At 34.0% G+C, this 25,804-nt stretch overlaps 3 protein-coding genes and 1 long non-coding RNA gene across 7 annotated transcripts in view; 2 read left to right on the forward strand and 2 right to left on the reverse strand.

Annotated features, from left to right (window-relative positions):
* Window positions 1–1,816: 1,816 nt before the first annotated feature.
* On the forward strand, window positions 1,817–13,466 carry LOC111506155 (uncharacterized). Its single transcript, XM_023161154.2, has 5 exons — window positions 1,817–2,067; window positions 8,627–8,915; window positions 10,325–10,491; window positions 10,586–10,754; window positions 10,867–13,466. Exons 1-5 carry the CDS (start codon window positions 1,975–1,977, stop codon window positions 12,579–12,581), a joined length of 2,433 nt encoding a protein of 810 aa, XP_023016922.2. The 5' UTR covers window positions 1,817–1,974; the 3' UTR covers window positions 12,582–13,466.
* Window positions 6,220–7,790, reverse strand: LOC141484636 (uncharacterized). The gene is made up of 2 exons (XR_012466716.1): window positions 7,554–7,790; window positions 6,220–6,280 (listed from the first exon to the last, which is right to left on the reverse strand). It is a non-coding gene; the product is annotated as an uncharacterized lncRNA (long non-coding RNA).
* A 1,740-nt stretch (window positions 13,467–15,206) lies between the features above and the next one.
* Window positions 15,207–17,357, reverse strand: LOC111506145 (enolase-phosphatase E1). Its single transcript, XM_023161142.2, is given in 5 exon segments — window positions 15,207–16,047; window positions 16,245–16,498; window positions 16,654–16,684; window positions 16,687–16,888; window positions 17,117–17,357. Coding segments are annotated over 5 exon segments (792 nt in total). The 5' UTR covers window positions 17,216–17,357; the 3' UTR covers window positions 15,207–15,841.
* A 1,381-nt stretch (window positions 17,358–18,738) lies between these two features.
* The window catches only part of Dgk (diacyl glycerol kinase 1), a 199,381-nt gene continuing 192,315 nt past the window's right edge, over window positions 18,739–25,804 (forward strand). For 2 of the 4 annotated variants that reach the window (XM_074179702.1, XM_074179706.1), the window contains exon 1: window positions 18,739–18,924. The gene's annotated coding sequence lies outside the window, so the exon portion shown is untranslated. Of the gene's footprint in view, window positions 18,925–25,368; window positions 25,749–25,804 lie in introns of those variants that run through there. The other 2 variants (XM_074179705.1, XM_074179703.1) reach the window with 2 other exon arrangements.

A 25,804-nucleotide genomic window follows, 5' to 3' on the forward strand; every position in this document is an offset into this window, starting at 1 on the left:
GTTGCATGGACATACTCGAGCGCGTCAGATATTGATAGCATCAATGTCCTACGTATTTTTAATTATGTTGGTATGTTAATCTGATCGTTTGCATGATGTGGCTGGTTGTACGTAAGGGTTAAAAGTGAAAAGAAAAAGAATTTAATCGAGCGCATCAGATTTTCTAAGGGGGTGTTAAGTGCAAGAAAAAAACTCTCATTCAATAATCTGACGATTTCGATCTGACGCAAACTCGCGGTCATTATTATAATGTGCAAAAGAAATTCGCCATTTTGAAATACTCAAGCGCGTCAGATTAAGATATATACGGTTCATCTTTGTGTTTTAGACGTGCCGTCTCATAATCTGACGATTATCTAGAGGGATTCGCTTAATCTTATAAAAACAATATTTTTAAATCTTTTTTCAACTCATTGATCTTAATTTGAAAGCTCAGGAAATAGCATGCAAATGAGTGTATGTTTTTCAAGTAGAATACTTGTATATATTTATAAGAAAATAATTTTAAAAAAATGCTCATAAAAATGTATTTTTTTATAATCAATTGATTAATTATTGAAGAAAAGAGAAATGAAACTTTATATGTTTTTTACCACTTTTATTTGTAACTAACGTTACTGCAGTTTCGTCCTATAAGGACATTTTCAAACTTACAATATATAAGTTTGAAAATGTCCTGCAGTAACGTTAGTTACAAATAAAAGTGGTAAAAAACATAGAAAGTTTAATTTATCTTTTCTCCATTATGATTTGCTACCACGCAGTAGCGGCTACATTCATTAATTGATTGATTAATTAATCATCATCTTCATCATGAACGAGTCTATGTGATCAGCTGTGATGGCGTCATGGCAACAGAATTCAGAGTGGGGACGGAGTGAGAGAGTAATAGATAGAGAAAAAGTGAATAGAGAATAGAGGAATAGAGACTCGGAGAGGGAAATATATATCATACAGCTGCACGCATTAAACTTTATCGACGAATTTTTGTCATTTTGGCTTGCGGAAATCGTCAGATTATATATTTTTCCTTATTCTTGAATCATTTCCTTCAAAATATAAAAAAGTTAGCTACGCTCGAGAATGTCGAGTTGACGTTATTTTTTTACAACTTTGCTGCCCTCCCCTTTCTTCACGTCACTCTCAAATTGTCAGATTACTGGAATATACACTTTTTAGCAGGTAATTAAGTCACCCTACCTTAATCTGAGGCGCTCGAGAATTTCCGATGATCAATTTTTTTTACTAATCTGATCCTTTATCCCTCACAGGCGGCCTTATATATGGGGCTCATATTTGGTGGAGGTACTTAACCGGGTATAAGGTATCCCCCTGTATATTAATCTGCCGCGCTTTAGTAAATCCCAAAATCCCCGCTTGGGCTCCCCTATTACTGGATTCAAATGCTACTGAGGAGATATTTTTTTACCGTTACAATCTTCAAACCATTTGTCACAGAAAAAGTCAAGTATTTTACTCGCGAGAAATGATTATCACTCGCTCGAATGATTTACAGTGACATTTCTTGCTCGTTGAACAATATTAGCCATCCCACTTAATAGGATAAAATACGAAAAAAAATGCACCACTTCAAACAAACATTGACTATTTTTAAATTTCAATGTGATATATATTCTAGCTTTTTCGTACATTTTGTGTTTTGTGCGACAAAATAAAGACTGTGTGAGCTGATTTGAATTCGTTAAAAACGCCCAGTGACTTTCCGTTTTAAACTACCCCAAGTTGGCCACGACAGAGATTCGTTATTTTTCGCGTAGTTTCGATTGGCGGTTTTTTCTTCTACGCAGTCTCCGTTCTCCGAAGTTCACCATATCGTCGTATACCACCTGCAAGCAGAAGCTTGTAGACGTTATTTCTTTGATTCACGTTTCAAACACTGCAATTATTTGCAAAAGGTCGCAAACAAATTGAAATAAATAGTGCTAGTCATTTACGTATCACCAAGAACACAAAATGAGTACAGAAAATGCGTCTGCTGCTCTGAATTTGGAGAATTGCAGAGTGGTTTTGCTGGATATTACCGGCACAGCTATCTTTGTCCACAGGGTAAGAATTTTTCGTTTTTTATCATAAACATCGCAGAAGTTGCTCGATTTTATAATAGGTTGTAGAAATATTTCTAGGTTTTATTTGATGATTTGGGATAGGCGTTATCGTTATTCAATTTTTCAATGAATAAAATGGCTAGCTGGGAAATTTCTGCAAAAAGACATTTTTTAGCTTTCCATACTATTTCGCTTGTGAATAGCTCGTATTTTTCAATTTGCACGAGTTTTGAGCCTAAAGGATATGTGGTCGGCCTTGAGCCAGGTAAAAATTCAGCCCTTGTTCCACACATAGTGCATTCACATCTGTACAGTCGATTCAAAATGTCTTGCAACAATTTGCAATATGCAAGAGATTTTCTCTCACGTATTTTTGTTTTTCCAGTTGTGGTGCAAGGAATGAAGGTTTGCTTGCTATTTTTGGGAAACTATTCTTCAAAACGAAAATTTCATTGATTAATTGAGACGTGATATATTTGCCATGCCTTTTTAATTATTTTTTTCAAAGGGGATCATTTGGTTTTATGCTAAATTTGAGTATTCCTCAATGATGAATCATGTCAACTAATTGAAATTCAATGTATGTCTCAGAGCACTTAACTAGAAGGAACTAACTAGTACTGTTATTCTTAGAAAAATGAATTGCAGGCAATATTCCAATAATAAGGTTATCTACCTATTTTTCTTTCTAAATTCTCTAGACTTTTTACTACATAGTGCGTCATTTACTTTTTGGGGCTAACTTTGATTTGATTAAAAAAATCATTCAATTTTTCAACTGAAAATTCAGTTCAATATATTGACATGGTAGTACCTATTGTTAACCTGGTTTGTAATTTCAAAGAGGATTCAGATTTACCCATGAACCACCTTTTTTGAAAGGGAACAATAGGTTAGTTCACTCTCTACCTGCATGTTTCCTTTTTGTTCATTTTCATTGTTGATGGATACATCTGGTCAAATGTTTTTCTCATGCATCTGTGATGTCATATCTTTACTTAAATTTGAATTACTTCCGAAATATTATGGTCAGCTTGTATTTGACAAATTTCAGGTCTATCACTTTATTTCTCTAATTACTAAAGGTGTAAATATGAATCCAAAGATTGTAACCCTAAAATGAAAAATTAATTATGAAAAAAATTATACCTCCTTATTAAAACTATCTACTGAGTACATTTTCTTCCAGCCCTGTCCCATATACAGATTTATAACTCCCAATTTGTTATTGTAAATTTGTAATAGCTGTGAAAATAATTGTAAAATTTAACAGAAAGATGCTGAATGCAAGCAAAAGTTGATAGTAATTAGTATGGCAACTGTTTACGAGAAAACTCACCTAACAGCTACTATCATTTGAAATGCAAAAGTTTATTAGTGATTTCAATGCTTCATGTATCCAAAAAGCCTAAAAGATGTTTTCCTGACATAAAGTATGTTGGTCAAACTAAGTGAACCGTATTAACACATTTCATGGAACATGTTTCACATATTTGGTTAGTAAATCAGAGAAATCTAGTTTAGCTCAGGCTGTTTTAGCGAATGGCCACAGAATAGGTGATCAACAGGTATTTAGAAACATTTCAAAGTGAACAGCGATAATGGTTCTATTCCAAACAAAATCTTGTTCACCCTCTGACATATCAGTAGTTGAATATTAGGCCACTAACATATGAATTAGTAATTATGATAATATTACAAGTTAACACAAAGGAAAAGGAAAATTTCACTTTTGAGTTTTATATTTTATATCACATCATTAATATTAAAACAAACTGAAAATGTTTGGAAAAAGTTTTGGCTTTCTACTTCTCTTCTAAAAAAAGAAGAAAAAAGTCTTTACAGAGGTAGATGTGTAGTTCATGCAAAGAAGTAACTTTCCCAAAAATAATTCTTTTCTTGAAATATACCCCTTTCAATTTTGAGAACAGAAAATGATGGTGTTGAAGAAGATGGCTATGATGGAAAATCCCTCCCTCCCCCGTCTCAAAGTCTTGATAAAATTTATATATAACTCTCATGTGATTTTTTTTTGTAGAAATTTGGCAGACTGATCATAAAAAAATCACTCTTCTCGAATCCATTCAGTAGAAAATGAAAATCTTTCTCCGTTTTTGAAATTGATCACACGGGAGATGAGAAGATAGAGATGTATCCCTGTTTAAAATCTGTTTTTCCATTAATCAGCTGTCACCCCCATTCGAACGACAACTCTCAGAAGTTGAGAAACTTGTGCGAGCTAACGAGGTCTTACCTTTTAACGTGTGATTCCTAACACTTAAATGCGTAATAAACACCATACCTTTTGCAATCCAATTAAAACAAAAATAAATATATTAAATATTTTGGTGATCGAAACACGTGTTGAGGTGTTAAAATAGCGGTTCGGTGTTGGGATAAAACTCCAGTCATACTACACCAAAGGTACCAAACAGTGCATCACCAGAATGTAATGTGAAAATAACATCACAAGTCAGAAAAAATGAAATATTTTATTTTGACGTAAGTGCAATGGAATTAGCATCATACAGACATCAAAAATAAGACTCCTGTTGGGCTTGCTCATGAAAATTAATGAAAAGTATGATGAATTGAAGTGAAACGTCTGTAAAATGTCCAGTTATGAGATTGAACGATTTTCCACATTGATTTTTTTTTATTGATTCATCTTGCAAATAAAGTAATCTTATGGTAATCTTATCTTGGGTTTATATTTGTAAACGGGTTACCCCAATACAGTTACGAAATTACAAAAAATATCAAAATATCTAAAATGTATAAACTAAAATAACATAATAAAATAAAATTTTAACATTGCCACTAATTATAAATAAATATCAATTGAACAACAATCTAGCTACTTGTTTTTTTAAATTAGGCTTTTTGCAAAAGAAATCAGTATTACAACATAAATTTCCCAGTCTCCACATATTTGAGATGGGTGAATAAAAGCAAATATCAAATATTCTTATTGAATTACAACAAAATTGGTTTTATCGCTTTGAAGTTATTGATTTTTTTCCCAGTTTCACTTCGGTTCAGAGAATAACTGTGGAATGGATTTTATTTGTGTAATAATTTAGACTTTTCTCTTTTATCCTGTGAAAACTTCTGTGAATCCATGTTGAAACATTTTCTTTTTTTTTTAATAGAGTCTATCTTTAGTAGACGATGTATTTATATTGGAAATAACTGAATTTTATTTCTTCAAAAGAGTTACATCAAAAAGTTTGAAACTGTTGAAAAGCATTTTTCTGAATATGGAAACATTCCACAAGATGAATTTTATACTGAGCGTGTGTGAACGTTTCAGGTTCATTTAAGTATGCATATCTTGGGTAAAAACCTTCAAAAACTCAGATTATAACATCAAAATTCCAAATATGTTAATCTGGTTAAAATATAATTGCCAGTTTCACCATTGGAACTATCAACTTTACCAAATTCACTGTAGCATAACTTTTACTGAAAAACAAGCAAAAATTCTGAGTTGAATTCGAGCAGTTGACTTGTTTATGAAAATACTTCATAATCAGCTATTAAATTATCAACGCTATGATTTCATTTTTATACATATTATGAGTCTGTGATTTCTCATAATTTTTGATTGAATAAATGAGATATCATTAGTAGCTGCTGACCTCACATTGCAAACTTACATTCACATCAGATGATTCTTGAGTTTGAAAATTATGCCAGAGAATTCAGACATTTTTTTAAATAAAGGGCAGGTGGTTAAAAATAAAAAAGGCAGTTTAAACTGATGAGATCAAGCTGTTATCTCCAGATTGTGAAATACATTTTTGTTCCGACACTGGTGATAAAATGGAATTACAATTGTATAATTTTTCTCAGTTGACTCACATTTTTTTTAACAAAACAAAGAGAGAAATCTAATATCTCTATCACAACAACTTTTTTTATTGGGCGATCTTCTAAGTCCTAAGAAACAGCTGCTATTTTGATTATTTTTTCAATTTGAAAATCAGAAGCATTTTGAAGAGGGACATAATAATGTTTTATATTGTTTAAGCGATATGCTTGATACATCACCCTATCTTCAAATGTACCAGTGATCATTGTACAAAATGTAATCTTTCTCCTCCGGGTCCCAGTCCCTCCAAAATGTCAAAAAAACCTCCAGCAGTTGGAATTTTGTATTTTTCAAATACTTATCTGATTTATTCATAAATTCTTATTTCAATTTCAGTCCACTGCAAAAAAAATCTATTTTAAAACCCTTAAAATCTTTTGTAAAATAAGGCATTTTAGTGTATTTTCAAATTATCTTTCTTGGAACCAACCTCAAAATTATATCGACCAAGAAATCTGTTAGACCTGGACTGCTTATTTAAAATGAAGATGTGCCGTTCTATTTACTCTACAAAACATTTGAAGAAATATTCCTCAATATCTTGTGTAGCTGATTGAGATACTCATAAAAGCATGATACTAGGTAATCCAGTAACTTGAAAACTGCAGAAATTAAAACTGAATTTGGAAGAAAATCATTATACTCTTAAGGAATAACAAGTATGACTACTAAAAATATCAACTTCTTCCTTAACTAAATTAAAAATTGATTAAACAACTGACTTTTCTTCATTTCCGTTTTTTTAATATTCATTTTTTGTTGATAATGTTGAGAGTGTTCATGTATAATTGTTTTTTTTTTTGTTATCGTCAAACATTGTACGTTTTTTGGGATCAATAAACATTAATTGTTTGTGAAAAATGCAATTTTTCATGTTTTTTTTTGTTGAAAATTTTTTTTGTATGTTATTTACTATAACAGTACATCAGATATCTACATAATACCTGTGGCTCAATGTTGAGATGGTTTTTGATGGATATACTAATGATGGAAATTGAGTGTCTGAGGAAAATTGTAAATATATAAGTTTAACTTCAGTTGATTTACTATTTTAATGAATATATGTATGTTTCTAAAGCTACAATTTCACTAACATGGAACACTGTCGTTATAAATGGCAGACATCCGATGTTTAGGAATAAAACACTTGCATCTTCACCAACAATCTTGATAACATTACAACATGAAGCACACAAATCGTTCATAAAATTACGACTCTATATCAGGAATGAGTTGAATCTGATAGGTATTGAAAAATTTCACGAAGCCATTTTTTATTATAAAACGTGGATGTAGTATAACATCCAGTGAATGCATGAATAAAGAAGAGGTAATTAATTGTAAAATCAAGATATTTTATTAACATAATTCTCAAATAAACTCATTGTAAGATAGCAAATGTTCAGTGGTTTAAAAATACATCAATTTATCATTGAGTGCAAAAGTCATCAATATTATTAACATATCAATACAACAAGTATATCATAGAATATTTCTTATTTATAGGTGATTTTACAATTGAATAATCCTCAGAACTTTCTGCTGCTTTGCTTCAATGAGTACCTATTATTTTTTGATATTTTTTTACAAGGAAAACTGATGAATTGATTTACCTTTTTATTTTCGCCAGTCCCTAAATATTTCTCTTTAGTTGTAATTAAACACGTATATTCTTTAAACAAATGATGGATTGAAGTATAACCTATATATTTATAATTTCTCTCAGATGCTTCAATTACTCCTTTATTATATACACCAAAAACAACTTTAACATTGGTGTTATAGTCGCGTAAGTAAGTAAATATCTAATGAATTTGGAAAATGAAGGTTCTTGATTTTCTACTTCTCCATCTTTGTACAAAATGAACTCTTTACAAAGATATGTAGATTATGCATAATAGTTATTAGATACAAACTGAAAGAAAAAGCCTTTCTGAAACAACTACTCTCATACGAATGTTGAATTAGACGAAGAACCTTTTCGAAAACAAATCACAAAAAATGAATTTTTTATATAAACATCATAGAGATTTAATACTTCTATTCAAAGTTATCAACGGACTGAGTATCAGCCCTGAGCTTCTATCCAAAATATCTTTATAGTCCCAATCTTTCAACTAGACAGGTGCAAACGTTTTACATTTCTATTCACAGATTCAATTATTTATATAACAGCTTCTTTCCTAGAACTCAAATCTTTAATATATCAGTTTCCCGCTTAAAAAACCATATTCTTCACCTAGCCATCTAATACTCTCTGCTTGTGTTGTTGTATTGTGTCTAGTGTTACTTGCCTGTAAGAATTATATTAGTTCATATTGTTATACATTTAAATTTTTCTTAAATATTCTACTTGCTACCTTACTTTGAAATTGTATTATTCTTATAATTTACTTTTAATCCACTGTATTGCATCAAGTACTACATAGCACTGTACTACTTATATCTGAATTGGGCTTGCCCGTGTATAAATAAATAAATAAATCATTTGAACAATCTGAATGATTCTGGTTTCGAAAGGTTTCTGATTTCAAATAATATAAAAAACAAAAGCATTTAAAAAATCATTAACCTCGGAGCTGTTTCTGAGGACTACCAAGGATAAGACTTTGTTGATTCAACTATAAATGAATAAAACAATCGTAAATAGTTTCAATCTCACTGGCGATGTTATTTTTTCATTCAGGAACCTGATTCTAAAGAACCAGCAGACGTCTACGATGATGTTCCTGATGCTTTCGAATCGTGGGCTAAGACTTGCAAGGTTGCCACATATTCTTCGGAGGAATCTCAAACTGCGACAGCTCAGAAGTCTCTGTTCTCCAGTATACCCAAAGGAAGCCTTACATCCCACATCACTACATATTTTGACAAAACTATCAATGATGAATCTCCGGCTGTCAATTTCTGTAAAGTCGCATCAGAAATGTCGGTAAATGTTGAAGAGATCGTTTTCATCACTAGTAACGTTGAGGGTAAGTGAGATTGAAGTATGTTTCAATTTGATATGTGTAAAGATATTCCAGTATTTTTTCCTGATTAGGCATTTTGAGGAATTCGCAGGGGTTTTTGAATGAAAAATATAAGTCATGTGAGCGAGTATATTTTTAAGTAAGTACTTTGGTTATAGAAATGATTTTGGATTTAATTTTAATGTCATGTGACATGAAATCTCAGGAGAATCACTATCGATCCCTGTCATGGCAATATATTTTTGCAAATAAGACTTCAGGTCGAGTGAGAAACATCTTTAGCATATTTGATAAAATTTCACAACAGCATTTATTGTATCACGACAACATTCATTAACAGAACACTTCCCCTTTTCATCTTATGAAACTTATGACTTCCAGGCTTTTAAAACTTATAATATCTTAAAAAATGTTCTGTCCAAGTAACGTTACGTAGGTTCTGAAAATTTGAGGTGATTTTATTTTAAATATTCATTTATCAATGAGCATGTGTGATGAAGGTGTATTTGTTTCCATATGTTTGTTTATAGGAAATTTTTTCTTGCTTACTTTTTTCCCTTGCCTCATGTCTAATTTGTGCCTTTCTTGGCTAGTACATGTCATTATTATCACAAATAAGAGAAACAGTCTTCGTCCACCATTAGCCATAACATTTTTTTTTTCTAGTGATTTTGTCTATCAATAGTATGACAAGTTATCTGAATGCTTTTTAACTGGTAACAAGCATTTATCATGACTTGAAGGAAATCTCTTTCAGCATATTTGTATCTATTTTCTGAACTGTAATATCTTTTGGAAATAAATGAAATAAAGTACGCTTGTTTCCTAATTATTTTTTTTAACTGATCCTAGAAAACTCCCACGCAACGATATCACATAAGTTACATTTGTGTCATGGTAATCTGCCATAAAGTATCAAAAACATGTATATCAAATGGTTGCACAACTCACTTTATTTTTATGATGGTGTGAAGAGAAAATAAGTGTGATAAAAAGCTTGCAATGACTGACATTTAAACATAAGGATAAGAGGTAGTCACAGGAGTATTTATTTGGAGTTGAAAGTTATGGAAAATGAGTATCTTGCACTTTTGACACCCAACTGCAATGTGATTTTGTTTTTCAGTGATATGAAGTGAAATCTTTCTTTTTTCTGTTATAACCGTCTGTTATGTCCGTCTTTACAATCTCTCTGCTAAAACGGCAAAAATTGTGTATTTTCATCATGTGATATAAGTAATAATAATATGTTGTTCTATTATATATATTTTTTTGAAATTATTTACTATTATTATTATTCACTAGCATCAAACCTGAATAAGGTCTCAAATCAGAAACAAACCGAGACAAATGACCTATGCTCTAACTTACCTACTTCTTAACACACTATAACTCACCTCTGCTTTCTACAGGTGTTAAATCTGCCAAATCAGCTGGTTCAGTCCCAGTCTTCATTTCCAGAGACGGTAAAGATTCACTCCCGCAAGAAATTGCCAAAGAAATTTCATCAGTATCAACTCTCAAAGACATTGTGTTCAAGCAGTTGAAGCGCAAAAGCGAAGATGAAACCGTAACAGAGGTTTGTTTATTTTGTCAGCAAATTTTAAAATAGTTGATGAACATTGATTCATGCAATTTGCTTTGAAATATAAATTGATTTATTATTCGTTCAGGAACCACCAACCAAAGTTGCCAAAACTGAAAGTGTTCCAGAAAGCACACCGCCCTCTGACACAGCAATGGAAGAAACGCCTTCCGAAACAGTTCCTGCAGTTGAAAAAGTTGAGGATGAAAGCATGGAAATTGATACCCCAGAACTGGAAAGCGACTCAAAAGTTGAAGGTGATTCATCCAAAAGCATATGACAGTTATAAAGTATTGTTTTGAATTTTTCTTGGTGATTCTTCTAAATATTTGAATTTCTCTGAGTATAACTTTGAATTGTTCTTTCCAGAAAAAGCAACTGAGGTTGCTGAACAAGGGAAGCCAACAGAACAAGAAAAACCAGTTGAACCAGCAGCTGTCGAGCCAGAAAATGTTGCGCCTAAAAAAGATGTAGAAGAAAAGGTTCCTGAACAATCTGAAAAAGCTAAAGAACCCAATGAGTCAGAAAAGACTGCCGAACCTGAGAAGGGGACTGAACCAGAGAAGTCTGTTGAAGAAAAGAAGGCTGCTGAACCTAAGAAGGCTGTAGAACCCGAGGCGGCTACAGAACCTGAAAAGGCTGCTGAAACCGAGAAGGCTTCTGAAACTGAAAAGGCTGCAGAACCTGAGAATGCAGTTGAACCCGAAAAGGCTGCTGATTCTGAAAAGGCTGTAGAACCTGAGAAAGCTGCCGATCCCAAAGAGGCTGCAGAACCTGAGAAAGCTGCCGATTCCGAAAAGGCTGCAGAACCTGAGAAGGCTGCCGAAGCCGAGAAATCTACTGAACCTGCGAAGGTCGAGGAACCCAAAAAGGTTAAGGAATCTGAAAAAGTTGTGGAATCTGATAAGGTTGCTGGACCCGAAAAGATCGCTAAACCTGAGGCGGTAGCTGAAACCGAAACAGAAACTAAAAAACATGTTGAATCAGCAGAGCCCATAAAAATGGAATGTGAGAAAGTGTTAGAATCCGAAAAATCTGCAGAGACTGAAAATCCCACAGAACCGAAACCTGCTGAAACAGAAACGTGTACCAAAGCAGCAGAATTAGAAGAAAAAATGGAGGAACCTGCCAAAGTGATTGAACCAATTCCTGAAAAGACTGAAGAATCGAAGATAGCCCAAAGTACTGAAGAATCTCCGATGGATTGCGATGACTGTTCTGAAACTGCAAAGACTGATAACAAAAATGAAAACAATGAATGTACTGAGGAAGCCAACGCTAAGAAAGATGAGAATAAAGTAGAAGTAGAAAAAATGGAAGAAGACTCCCCACCACAAGAAGATGATAAGGTAGAAAAGAAAACAGAAGTAACCGAAATGGAGACGAGTAGTTCAACCGAAGTGATTGAGGATGAAAGTAAGAAAGAGAAATTGGTCTGTGATAAAGTATTAGAAAAAAAATCAGAGGGTGAAGTGGAAACAGAAGAAAGTAAAAAAGAAGAAAAAATGGATGAGAGCAAAAAAGAAGAGGACACTAGGATAGAAGACACGAAAGTAGAGACAAAAACAGAAGAGAAACCAGAGAAGACTGAAGAAAAACTAGAAGAGAAAACTAATAGGCAACCAGAGCCAACTACAACAGAAGTGAAATCAGATGAACAGACTGAGTCCAAACCGGAGGAGAGAAAAGCTGAAGATAAATCAGAAAAAAAGACTGAGGAAAAATCGGAGGTAAAATCTGAAGAAAAATCAAATGAAGCGAAAGAAGAGAAAAAAGTAGAACAGGAAACAAAGGAAGAGGCCAAAGTAGAGGAATCGAAAAAAGATGAAGTTGCAGCAAATGGGGTAGATAAGAAAGATGAAGTGAAGGAAAATGGGGAGAAGACTGCTGAAAAAGAAAATAAAAGCGAGCTTGCCAATGGTATCGAGAAGGAGATTGCAAAGAACGGCGAGTCCTCGGAGGAAACAGAAGAAAAGAAACAAAATGGCGAATCAAGCCAGTCCGAAAGCAACGTAGAAGATATCAAAGTGAAAAAAATTGACGAGGCGTCTGAAGGTGCGCCTCCTGTGAGTGTCGAAGTGTAATTGTTCATATTTTATATGTTTGGATGTAATTGTAATGTTGTAGTATTCAGTTTTTTACCTTATTTATTATTTACAAGGAACTCTCTCGTTTAGGTAGGTGCTTTTTTGGTTGTACCGCTTTGTACAGGGTGTTTTAGAGGGAGTGTTTCTAGATCAAAGAAGGTAGAGTTGCTGTACATTTCACTCCTTCGGTCAACTGTTTTACCGCTTTGAGGGATTTTTGTATTCTTTCTATCTTTGCTGTTGTGATCCAAATTGTTCCTGATAGTTCTTTAAAAAGTTCTTCCAAAGCGAAAGTGCCAAGTGATGAGCGAAGACTGGAATACGAAAAGACTAAAATTGGCATTTATATATTTTTGAATTTAGTATTATTTTGCGATCTATTTAATTGCTGTCAAGACTGGATCTTGTATTTCACTGTACAGGGTGTTGAGTGGGTTAGTTTTCTGCACAAAGATATTTCATATTGAAGTATCAGAAGCCAGTACCGTGGACTCTACCACCACTCCCTGGGTCCTGTATAACACTTTAGTTGGATTTCTGTGTATGTCCGATACTTTTTTTTGGCACCCTGTACGTGTATTTTGTTTTTCCAGTATTTGTACTTAGTTTCGATTCGTATAGCATTCCGCCACGTTGACTGTTCACTTTCTTCTGTTCAAAATACTCATTAGATCTGAACTGTTTTTTTTTAATAAATTTCTAACTCGATTTGTGATATACCGCTGAACAAGCGAATTTCATTGACCATCACAATAAGTTTTTTATTTTTTTGTGTTACTTGTTAGATGTAAGTATTATTTTGGTGTACAGGCCTATAACGGTATATGGCTGCAACTTCTTGTATACGTTCAAGCACCATATTAAAAGTTTTGTAGCGTTCTATTCAATGTTGTTTCATTGTTCAAATGGCTGTAGCAATAACCTTGATATAGGTAGTTCATTTTTCAATGCAGTGCAGTACTAATTAGGGGTTGCAGGATATGAAATAACTAAGAGTTTTGTATTACCACCTTCATACTTAGTGAAAACTTTTTTATTCATTGTTAGCATATGTATACGTTTTCTGTTATTTATTACTGCCAACCTTTCAAAAATGAACTATAATAGTTGACCGATTTTAACATTTTTTGTCGGTTAATAATATTGGAATAAATCCTTTATTCAGTGAAAACCGCGAATACAATGTTTTATCAATAGAACACTAATGTTTTGATCAACTGCAAAATTAGCATTGTTCCCAATTACCAAAAGTGTAACACTTTTCTTGAGAGGGGCGATTCACCTATGAAGTTGCTAAAACATTCTTCGTGAGATGAATTAGACTAATTTCGTAACTCTAAATTTGGTCTATTGATATCTTGTAGGATATACTTCCACTTTTAGAGACACAACTCATGTTTTCCACAATGGATAAGTACCGTTTGCGATTTTGAACAAAGTTAAAACGAGTAACAATTTCACAATGAATTTCACTTTCAGTATCCTACCGACTGCGCCACTGTTTCAATCAGTCTCATTTATAGTGTCATTTGAAATGTTTTACAAAACAGCCATAGAATAAATGTCTAAAATTGTTGAGATCACTAGACTCTTGGATGCTCTTGAAAGTCTAGACATAGCAAAGTAGTGGCATGCGAACTCGATATAGTGACAAGGGAACTATTCCAAACGGCACACAATTTATATGAAATACTCTGTTAAAATTTGCAGGAACTATTAGAGAATTTCCCGTCAAATTTCAGAAATCACTGATGTAAGAAGTAAAATACCTTTTATATATAAAAAGACCATATTTACAGTTAGGGATTAGTCTCCTGATGAATCCAATTTGGTTGGTGAAACAGGCGTTGAGAAGAGTTTCATGTACGCAAGAGGTTCAATTTGTCTGTCTGTCAACTATTTTGAAATTCAGAATGAATAGCTTGAAAAATTGAAATGCAACCTAAACATGAATGCACTGTGGGGGAGAGATAAATACTTGGAATGTCGGATCGAAACATTCACATTAACGTTTCTAGAAAGTAGAATCTGCCAAAATTCCGTAAGAAAACTGCCTCCCTGGCTAATACCGCGGCTGACATTTCATTGTATTTGACAGACAATTGTGGAAATTTCCTCATTCTTGTAAATGGTTTTGTTCATCACAGCGTGGGAGGTAGTGTGCATCTTTAGACGATGTCTTTCAAAAATTGTGTGAAAAGTTTCTAGTCTTACCCAGAGATGGCGCCAGCAGATTAATTTTTGATTTGTTTTCTAGAGCTTTCTGAGTTCACACAACTTTTGTTAGTCAGTGCTTGGAATGGGTTCAAAACTAAATTCGTCTATTTTGAAATTTTAAGGAGTATACAGTGACAAAAATTCAAAGAGATACACAAAGAAAGTATAAGGTAATCCCCATCCGGACAAGAAGTGAACAAATTGCTCAGAGAACCCTAACAAACTTAACAATTTTCTTTTCCATTTCCTAGATCAATTATAAATATTAATTGTCATATTGAATTCACAAACTCTACCAAGGAAGATGTTTTCATGAAAAGGGCTTATTGCTCTTGTGATGAGTTTTGACCATGATAAGCTTATTGATTTTCTATAATTCTTGTTGTCTAAAAAGAAACTAAATGCTCAAAACCACAATTTCATTCTATTTACATTGGATAATAAAAACAATTAAAAAATTTAACAAACTTATATAGATGAAACCACCTTCTCACAAATCTAAAGTGACACAGTAGTAGTCCTGTTATTATTCTTTCTCAGGATTGTTGATTTAATCTTTGATTGTTTTGGAAAACAAGCAATGACAAAAAGTCGAAAGACAAACAGATGACCCTCAACAATCTCGAGAAATCACAATATGGTAAAACATAACCTTGAATGCTTCATTTGTCACATATACATCAATTTAAATAAAATATAGAAGGAACAAATGTTTTTGATGTATTCTACTATTATATGGTGGATAGAGATAAAATATTTCACTTCTTTTGCCGAGACAATTCTAAGTTACTTAAAACTGAAATCGAAGTGTTGAGTTAGTTATACCACATAGGAATATTTTGGATTTTATCACAGTTGATAGTAGCACCAGTAACATTTGAGAAAATCCAGCTACAAACTTTAAAACTGATGAAACTGCAAAACCAGTCATAACCAAATTCAAGTACTGAATATTCTAATCTAGTTGAAAATCTACCCCAGAAATAAAATATTTCCAAATATCCCATTCTAAAATGAAAAATATCATGAAAGTGAAATATCTACTCGAGTTTTCTGTTTTTACTTGAAGGCATCTCCTTAGAAACAGGCTCATCCACTTCTTTGCGCTTCACAGGTTTGTCAAGTAATACGTCTTCAAAGCTGGAGATTATTGGAAACTCTTTAGAATCTTCTGCTGGTAAAGGGTCATTTCTTTCACGTCTGATGACAGTTGCAACTAGGCCGGCTGATTTTGCAGCCTTGGCCTCTATAAAAAAGGGAGTAAATTAAAAAAATTAAAGTAATGAAAAAGCTTCATAATAACCACATCCAAATCATGTTTTTATTCATCAGTGATTATGAAATCATTTTTCAAATATTGGGTGTTTAAAAAGTTTTATCCATTGGGATGTCATTGTTTTTGTAGCTCCATATCTCTTATCCATTAATTCTCTAGTTACTCACCTTTGACATTATCTGTAATAAAAACGATTTCTTCAGGTTTGACTCCCAATTCTTTGGCAATTTTCTCATAGCTTGCCGATTCGGTTTTGTTACCAACACTTTGATCAAAATACTTTGAGATATAGTTTGAGAGGTCTCCTTTTGATGTATTTGCGAAGAGAAGTTTTTGAGCCTCTACACTGCCTGTCGAGTATATGGCAACTTTTCGAGATTCAGACCAAGATTTGAGGCAGGCAGGAACATCGGAGAATACACTATACATAAAATCAAAACAATAATAATAAATGATTGAAACTGAACTGGGCGATTATCAAAATACTTGGAATAATCTATAAATTTTCAGACAACTTGTATTCACAAATTTTTACAAAAATTGAATTTTTCAAATAGTCACTGAAAAATTGCTTACTGGGATTTAAGGTTTCCACTTTCATAGCCTTTTTGGAAATCAATCCTTGTAGAGTCTTCAGTCCTTTATTATCACTGTTTTTTTCTGTCAATTCTTTGATAATTCTAACAGTTTCTTCAATATCGACTGCATCATTTTTGAGAATAAGCCTTATTGCTTCTTTCACGTCTTTATCTTCCCATGATTTTTTCAAATATTCTTTAGCTTGCTTCAATATATAAGCAAACAGGGTATCCTAAAATTGATTACTATGAATTATTACATATGACCTCTCTTTGAACTGATAAGGGATTTTTTATTTTTGAATATACTTTATACATAGTCAAGTTAGAAGGTTACTAGAAAAAACTGAAAATATTTTTAATTATACTGAAACTAAGAGGTATTAAAGCAAAACCAAAGGTCTTAATACACATTTCAAAACATTTTATACTTTGTTGAAAAAATGCGAAATTGATCTCACCTTCAAAAACGTATTGGAAGTAGTTGTACCTGCAACATCCAATAAAACTATAATGCATTTCTTCGAATCCAAGATAGGTGTTGTATTTTCCGAGCTCATAATTATTTACTTTATTTTGTGAATATAAACAGAACTACCCACTAAAGCAATTCACTATTCACTAATTTTCATATTTTCAAATTCCTGCTTGTTGTCCTGCCAATTAGTAGCCCACACTGTTGCCATTTCATATTTTAATTTTGAACTGATAAAGTCCTTAGTCGACTACTGAGGACGCTACGGTATCTAATCCTCATTACATAATTTTGAAAGACTATATAATTCTTGATATAGTTTTATTGAATTATGGCGTATACAGGATGCATATTCGATATTGATTTCACAACAAATAGGGTGACATATTTAATTCGATAATACGTAGAATCTTTGTAGTAGAATTCACAATTATGGTATTTAATGACTGTTTAGTTTCTTTTTGAAGGAAAAGGAAAAAGGAGTACATCGACAAAAATACAAATACAAAATTAAATATTTCCAATAAGAAAACATTTCTAATGATGAAGGTGATAATATGTTCAACAAATGGTGACTTTAAATGGTAAACAGCTGATCTATAAAGCTTAATGTTGATCCTGTTTATTTTGTTTTTGCTGTGTTTCAAGCAGTTGAATATTTCTGAGAAGTGTTTTTTGATTATTATAAAGGTGAACTACTGAACAGGTAAGTGAAATACAGGAAATCATCAATGAGAAGCACATGAAACTGCAGTGATTTGTGTTAGACAGGACTTTGTAGACATCGTATTTAGTCAATGAACTCTGTGAAGTCGATGTAGGCTGAATTTTTCAAGTATACAACCAACAAACTCCAGTTTTAAATATCAATATCATGTTTAAAGTCATTTTTGGTTACTCCTGATTTTCTGTTCGTTGTTTCTCTGGTTATAGTAAATGATGAGTTTCCAAGGGAAACAGCTCCTTTTTTCAAATATCTTCTTCGCGTTGGTGGATCCACTTAAAGATCAAATCAAAAGTTTTGTTAACATCGAGTAGATATATATGTTTGAATTTGAGTTTATGAGATGTAGACCTAAATTAGGAAAACTCAACAATACACAATCGTCTTCTATGATCACAAATGACTGAGCCTACAACAAAAAAGCGAAAAGAGCTGCGCTGGATGAAACCTGAATGATACCACTGAACGGTACATTATATGTGTCGAATGTTATGTCAATTTTAATAGATGTATGAAATATAAAGCCGAAACAGTTTAGAGAGCAATACTTTTTCTGAACATTGTTTTTTCATAATCATTTTCAAACATATGGCAGTTTACAAATGTTATTGCAAAAGGATTCGGCAATTACTGTCTATCACATTCAAAGGTGAAGCGTTATAATCGATAGAAGCTGTTGGAAGCAAGCATTACCTTACTAGTGCTATAACCGAACGCATTTACATTTAATTTTATTTTTCTGACGTGACATTACAAGTTTTATCCATCAAACCCTACTTTTTTCTCAGAAACTTTTTTCATCATTATATTTCGGCTATTGGTCAGTAGATGGCTAGATTGCAGTAACACCCGGCTGTAACCATGACGACGACAGCTTCATCTTCCAGAGTTGCTGGCGCACGTCGTTGGATCAAATACACCGGTTCACGATTTTTGTTCCGCAGTCAAGCAAAAACGTTCCAAAGCTAAGATCATAGCACGCTTCGCGTTCCACACACGAATGTCGCGCAAAACAGAGACTCGAAAAATTTATTGAGACGTGCGTAAAGTGTCAACACGTATATACAAAAGTAAGATTATTGCTTTTATTGCTGTTGTGATTTACTGCGTGTACTTCCACTTTGTTTTATTTCATGTTTTCGTTACTTCGATATGTTTTTGGGAAAATTTCAATGGCTAAACTTTTGGGGAGAGTTCTGGAAGGATTAGGGAAGAGATTCGCTGGTGCCAAACTCGTAAAATATGGAAACAGATTAGAATTGATATTTTAGGAATGCCAAAAATGTGATGTTTAGTGGGCAGTGCTAATTTATAGATATAGATAATCCTATCAAGCATTTCTCGCAGTTATAAAATAAGTTTATGAAAATAGTTTCAGTCAGTGTCATCAAGAAAATATCCCGTTTCGTGTAGCAAAATGTTTATAGCTGCTTCTCTTCCGTTCATCTTCACTCTTGTTCATTCAAAATTCACTTACATTACTCGTGTTAGTTAATTTTTTCACGTAGCAACCTGTTGTTATCTCATAACAAGAATGCCCTGACCATGGGCACGAAGCCACTGACAGACACACCCTCTTATTTGACAGCCACTGCCAAAAACCCGAAAAGCAGTTGATTACTAGAAACAACTGCAGCGTCCTCGTTTGAAATTCCGTTTACCCTTCTCAAAAAGCCATTCATAACTGTTTATGTCAATAAAGATCCTCAACAATCTATAAACAATGGTGTTTGCTTTCGGATTGTTATCTTTATCCCCTTTATGAGATTGCTAGATCGTCAAAAAGGGAAGTGTATCCCGAGGAAATACTACTCTTTATTGCTTTATTTTTGGAAAGAAGGTTCCGAGAAGGCATTGTTCCAGTTTTTTGGTATTGGAAGTGTGTTGTGATTCGTTTTTTGAACAAAAGCAGCATGTTCTCACGATCCTATTGGATTCCTATGATTTTTTTGTGTTTACCTACATTTGAGTTGTTCCTCTAGCTGAGAATGAAAAACCAAATTTTCAGTTCAACATTTTTTTTCTTATGAGCATTCGAATTCCAATAGCAAAAATTGGTCACCTACACTGAAATTAGCCAAATGTGGGGCTGTTTGAACGTATATCGAACAAAAAAATTCCACACCTGAAAATTTTCAATTTTTTTCAAAAAAGTACCAAATCTTGTGGAAACCGTTGTAGGTAACCCTATTTTGCCAGTTTTAGTCTCAAGAGTTGGAAAAAACTAATAGAGGAATGTAATTTCCACTCACAAAGTAGTATTATTAGAATCTCCTGTTGTTTGTTTCAACAGTTTTTTACCTTTTTTTATGAGCCAACTTTGAACTTTAGTTACTTCAGAGAATACTCATTCAATTTAATCAAAATAAGCGCTATTTGAATCCGTACACTTCCAAGTCGATTGATTCCGTCAGCACGAAAATTGTGTGCGCGGGATTTGATGAAGTCGACGATGGCCGATGGTTGGCGAAGGTTCTACCGTTGGCGAAGTGCTTGAAAAGATGGTAGTCGATTGGCGAGAGGTCTGGGCAGTATGGTGAGTGAGGCAAAACTTCAACGCTCAATTCGTTTAATTTTCGGATGGTGATTTGTGAAACCTGAGGACCGGCCTTGTCGTGGAGTAGGATCGGACCGCTTCTGTTGACCAGTGCCGGTTGCTGCTAACGCAATTTTCGGTATATTTCGTCAATTTCCTGTGATGGTTTGGCCCGATTGCAGAAATATATAGTGAATCACACAAGCCGCTGATCACCATACAGTAACCATGGTATTTTTTAATGGGTTTTCGCCTTTGGGACTTGCCTGGGTGGCTCATTGGTGTCCAACCACTGTCCTGAACATCTCCTGTTGTAGAGGATCCACTTTTCATCACAAAAGCAAAGAAGAACAGACTTCGAAGAACTTTTTGACCTTTCCAATACGTTTTAAACCATCAAATGCCGCGTGGGAGCTGACGTCCAATTCTTTGGCCATTTCAAGCATCGTTTGTGATGGATCAGTCTCCACCAGGTGGAGCTACAAAAAAAACATTACACTTGAAACAACCTAATAATCTGCTTCAGAAATTGTTGAAGTTCAAAAATCTCATCGATTTTAATATACGCATTCAACCAAGAGATCCAATAATTAATACAACCATTTTGGATAGAGTCTGCGTATTAGTACTATGAATATAGGCTGTAATATATCATTATTATTACTATTATTAACAAAATAAAAAACTACAGCAACAAGTTCGTGGTGTACTTTTTTCCCAATGCCAACAGAGACTCCATTGGACCTAATAATTTCAATGTAGTTGGGCTAAATAAGCACCTCATTACTTCAAATAACTTTAGCAAATTTCAACCAAATCGGTGTAAGGATATTTATGATATTTAATAAATACCTTTTTTTCATCTTCAACGCCTTGTGTCCCAGAAACAAAGCAACTTCGAACTTTTTTTTTCTTAAAATGGCCTAAAGAATCACCCTCTGAAGTTTCGTTCCATAGTTAGGAAACACCCTTAATAAATAACCTTGTAACGAGAATTTCAATTGCTGTCGTCTCTAGTGTCATATTCTGGAGTATGTGCTTGTTTACAGATAAAACATGAATAAAAGTCTTCTAACTTTGTCCACCATTTCCTGTTATCTTCCCACGTTTTCCATAGTTGAGCTTATATAGAGATTATGACGTATAAAAGGATCATTAAATTTGTCTCCATGCATTTCAATGAATAGTTTTATAGACTCGCATACATATGATTCACAATTTTTATTGGAACTATTAGAAAGCATTCTCTCGACGGAATTTACGATACTGTATCATCATGTGATAAATTAATTGTCATTTTCTTAAATTAGGCAAGGAATGTTATCAGCAATCAAATTAGTTTGTTGATTGTGTTGAGGACATATACATACATCAAGGAAATCAATATTCACGTGGAATTTGGTGGGTGCCAGTGAGAAAATAACTACTTCCCTGGCTGATGCCACTCCGATTTATGATGGAATCGTCCGATACTTCGAACGACGATAATAAGCATCATAAGACATGCATGTACTTTCGTGAACCTACCAATGACATCGCTAGATTTTTGAAAAAGAAACTGGCCGTTTCTTACAGAACAAAAAGTAATTTAGGCTAATTTATTGAAACAATAAAGACAAAACTTCAGCTCCATCTCGTGAACTAAGCCTCAAGTGGGAAAGGACATCTCCTGTTACAATACTCTAACAGAGATAAACACGTGTCTGAAGACTGTGTCGAACAGAGATACATACGTATAAAAATATTTCGAACTACCCAACAGAGTAGGTTCTGGTAAATGCCTGCCGGAAAACAACTACTTCCCCGGCTACTACCACTGACAGGCTTGTCTGGCTATCACTGGTGTCATCAGTACCACAACGTCAGCGGCCCTGGAGATCCTTCTAGATCTACTTCCTCTCCACATTTTTCTGGAGAGAGAGGCTAGATGGACTGTATATAGACTTGTGCTCATTGCCAATTGCACAAATCAATTTAATGCAGAGAGCAACAGACTGTTGGTTAACACTAGAAGTCACAGCATTCTGACTTTATGCCTCCAACTGTCAACTACGAACTGCCTTATAAAGTACTATTTCCGAGTAGAGAGGACTGGATCCTCCGGGAGAAGGAAATATTAAGAGCAGATAGTTGTTGGTTCACAGATGGATCAAAAACACCTTCCGGTTCTGGTGCAGGTGTTTTTAGTCTCAGATCCAGGACAGAGATATCTACCTGCCTAGGAACTTATGCGACTGTATTTCAAGCGGAAATTTACGCTATTGAATTGTGTGCGGAGAGATTGGATAAATACAACCTCACACACAAGTCAATAAAAATATTCTAGGACAGTCAAGCGGCGTTGGAAGCTCTTGGCTCCTACCGAGCAACGTCTAAATTGGTAGCAAATTGCCAAAAACGACTCTCCTCGATAGGAAGACTCAACAGATTGTCTCTGGTTTGAATTTCTGGCCATACTGGCCTGGAAGGTAATGAAGCTGATGATTCTCTTGCAAAGGAGGGTGCTGCAAGTGGCTCCATCGGACCAGAACCTGTCATTGGCATCGCTTTGGGCTTTGCCAAACAAACATCGAACACCTGGATGGCAAGAAGATTTATGGACTTCTGACAGAATCTTCCAGGATTGGCTCACTCCAAGGCGTTTATCCACCCTTCGAAGCTTGATACCAAACAGTTGTTGGAGTACAGTAGGTATGAACTACGATGTCTAACAGGCCTTCTTACTGGACACTGTCATTTGAATCATCATATGCAGAGACTTGGACTGTCGGAAGACAATGTGTGTCGCTTCTGTTTGGAAAATGATGAAACAGCAGATCATCTGACCTGAAAGACCACTCACCATACAAACTAATCGGCTTCGTTAAGAAGCTGGGTTTATTTGGCCGAGTGTGAATAGGTGTGAGCCACAATATACCCTTGCGGGTTGCGGTGGAGGGTCGAATAGACCCACTCACTTTAGACCTAACCTAACTTAACCTAATACCACTTGGATATTGAATTATATCCGACAGACATTTATGCGAGATATTTCACAAAGGTTGGTCTAGTTACTAGTTAACAATCTTTCTCTTAGATGCAGGTTTCATACATGTAGTCGAACCGCGTTGAAATGAATCAAGTCCCAGGTGCTTTGTTGTTTGGGTCGAATCTGTCCGGCACTGATGGGGGGTGATACCTCCCATACATGTCTTTCGAATATAATTCAATATCCTGCGTGGTATCAGCCGGTGAAGTAGTTGTTTTCCGGCAGGTATTTACCTACGGTGTAGGTAGTTGAGGGAGGTAAATGTTTACAGATTTCATTTCGAAATATTCAATTTCTTATGCTTCTTTCTTTGTCAAGCAGCAGAACTTCTCTGAAATATATCAAGTAATCACCCTCAGACAGGTTTCAGAATCAGGTGAGACTGGAGTCATTTAACTACAACAAAGTTATGTCAGTCATATGCATTTAGTGAACAGAGCTACAAATTGGAAAGAACCTACCCCGTGTACCAAAACTCAAACAGATATCAAATATGTTTTTTGATTATACCACTTGTACAGTCAAATGATTTCAGAGAGAAGACTTTTTGTATGTGAGGAAACTACCACAAATATTTGTCCGATGTAATTCAATGTATGTCGTGGTGTTAGTCAGAGAGGTGTATGTTTTTCGTCGGAAATTTACTAGATCTTTCTGTGTAGGAAAACCGGGTGGAGTCAAAGATTTTTCGTTCATGTAGCCACCACCAACAGTCATGAAATTCCTTACATCCAGTAATACTTCTCTTTAACCCTCTCTGCTCATATATAGACACAATATATAGTTACTATCATTCCGATGCCTTTCCCAAAACAATGAGGTTAGATTTCAATTACACTAGAGTTAGGCAGCTTTGTAAAAATGTATATGAGGTTCAAAGCTCACAATTTTTGGACCAAAATCAAGAGTCAGATAAGTCAGAAGATTCAATAAGAGTCATAGTTAGTAATAAAAAATGTAAAAAGTAGTATGTGATAAAATTGGTCGATACTTGATGAAAATCCATAGAATCCATTCAATGAAAACGTCTGAGGAAGTTAGTGTATAGTGAAACACATGTTGCAGGTTTATAATTTGTTCAGTGAAAATCTCACAATAAAGTTTTGAATATATAAAGTATTAATTGAATAACTATATTTAACCCTTAAACTGCAAAATATAACACAGTTTTTTTAGTGAATGTGGATTTTTGTCCTCAATTTTGTGGTTTCACTTTTTCAATATTTGTGAATAGACCACCATCGAATCAATTCCCCATGTAGATAATATTTCGCTCTGTTTACATGTTAATAAAATTTTTTCTACTCCTTCCACTTTAAACTAATCATTTCGTGTTTGACAGCAGTTAGGTAATGGCTCACTTAAGACGTTTTCTGGCGCTCATGTATTCAAAATGTATTCGTCTATGATTCGTATTCGTCATTCTGGCGTTGAAACGATGACGTCACATCAAATATAATTTGAAACGAATTCATGATGATTTTGAGGTTGATTTTGAAACGGAATTTGACGTAACGTTACGTCAGTTGTCAGTTTCTACGTTATTTCAATCGTTATTGTTTATTAAGTGCTGAATTCTTTTTATCAAATGCGTTGTTAGGATGTATAAAATAAAGGTGGGAAATTATTGTATGCACAAATCCGATTCTAATTGAGGTTAGATAAAATTGAAAAGTTTGTTTTTATTATTGAATTTAACATTTAACACAAAGTGAATCGTTTCATTCTGGCGGATCTTATTATTAATGGCGTCACTACGAATCGTACTATTCTCAGAAAAAAGGCTCATTGTCCAAAAGCCAAAATCAGTGAATTTTCCCCCCAAATTCTTTGTTAAATCGAAATAAATATATTTTCAGTAAATTTATTGTTCAACAGTTTGTGGGTTGGTAATGAATCAATAACCACTTGCTTTAATTATAAGTTGTCATTCAGTATCTCGTAGAAATTCAAAATGATCGATAACGATTGAGAAATTTATGCTACCCCACCAGATATTCCCGAAGAAGTAAATATTGCGATGAATAATTTGCTGCCAGCAAAATCAAGACAAAAATACGAATATAATTTCGAAAATTTTATGAGAGAGAGAAGAAAAACATAACTTCCGTTTTTCGAAAACGTTCTTCTCGTTTATTCAGCAAAAAGTTTAAAACCATCGTCATTATGGGCAATTTACTTCATGCCAAGAAGTACCGTGAATGTCAAAAAAAATGTGGACATCAGCAAATATTTTGAAATTACGTGCTTCTCCAAAACGCAAATCTGATGGTTATAATGGTTGTCAATTCATTAAGGAAGCTCCAGATGGCAAATATTTGTTTTCGAAGGTAATATAACTCCACTTTTTCCTTCTGTAACAATTTTTGGAATACAAAAACACAAC

The sequence above is a fragment of the Leptinotarsa decemlineata genome, unplaced genomic scaffold (genome assembly GCF_025532065.1).
Source record: "Leptinotarsa decemlineata unplaced genomic scaffold, Ldec_3_MD MMD2_tig00026282_RagTag_RagTag, whole genome shotgun sequence".
Classification (NCBI taxonomy): Eukaryota; Metazoa; Arthropoda; class Insecta; order Coleoptera; family Chrysomelidae; genus Leptinotarsa; species Leptinotarsa decemlineata.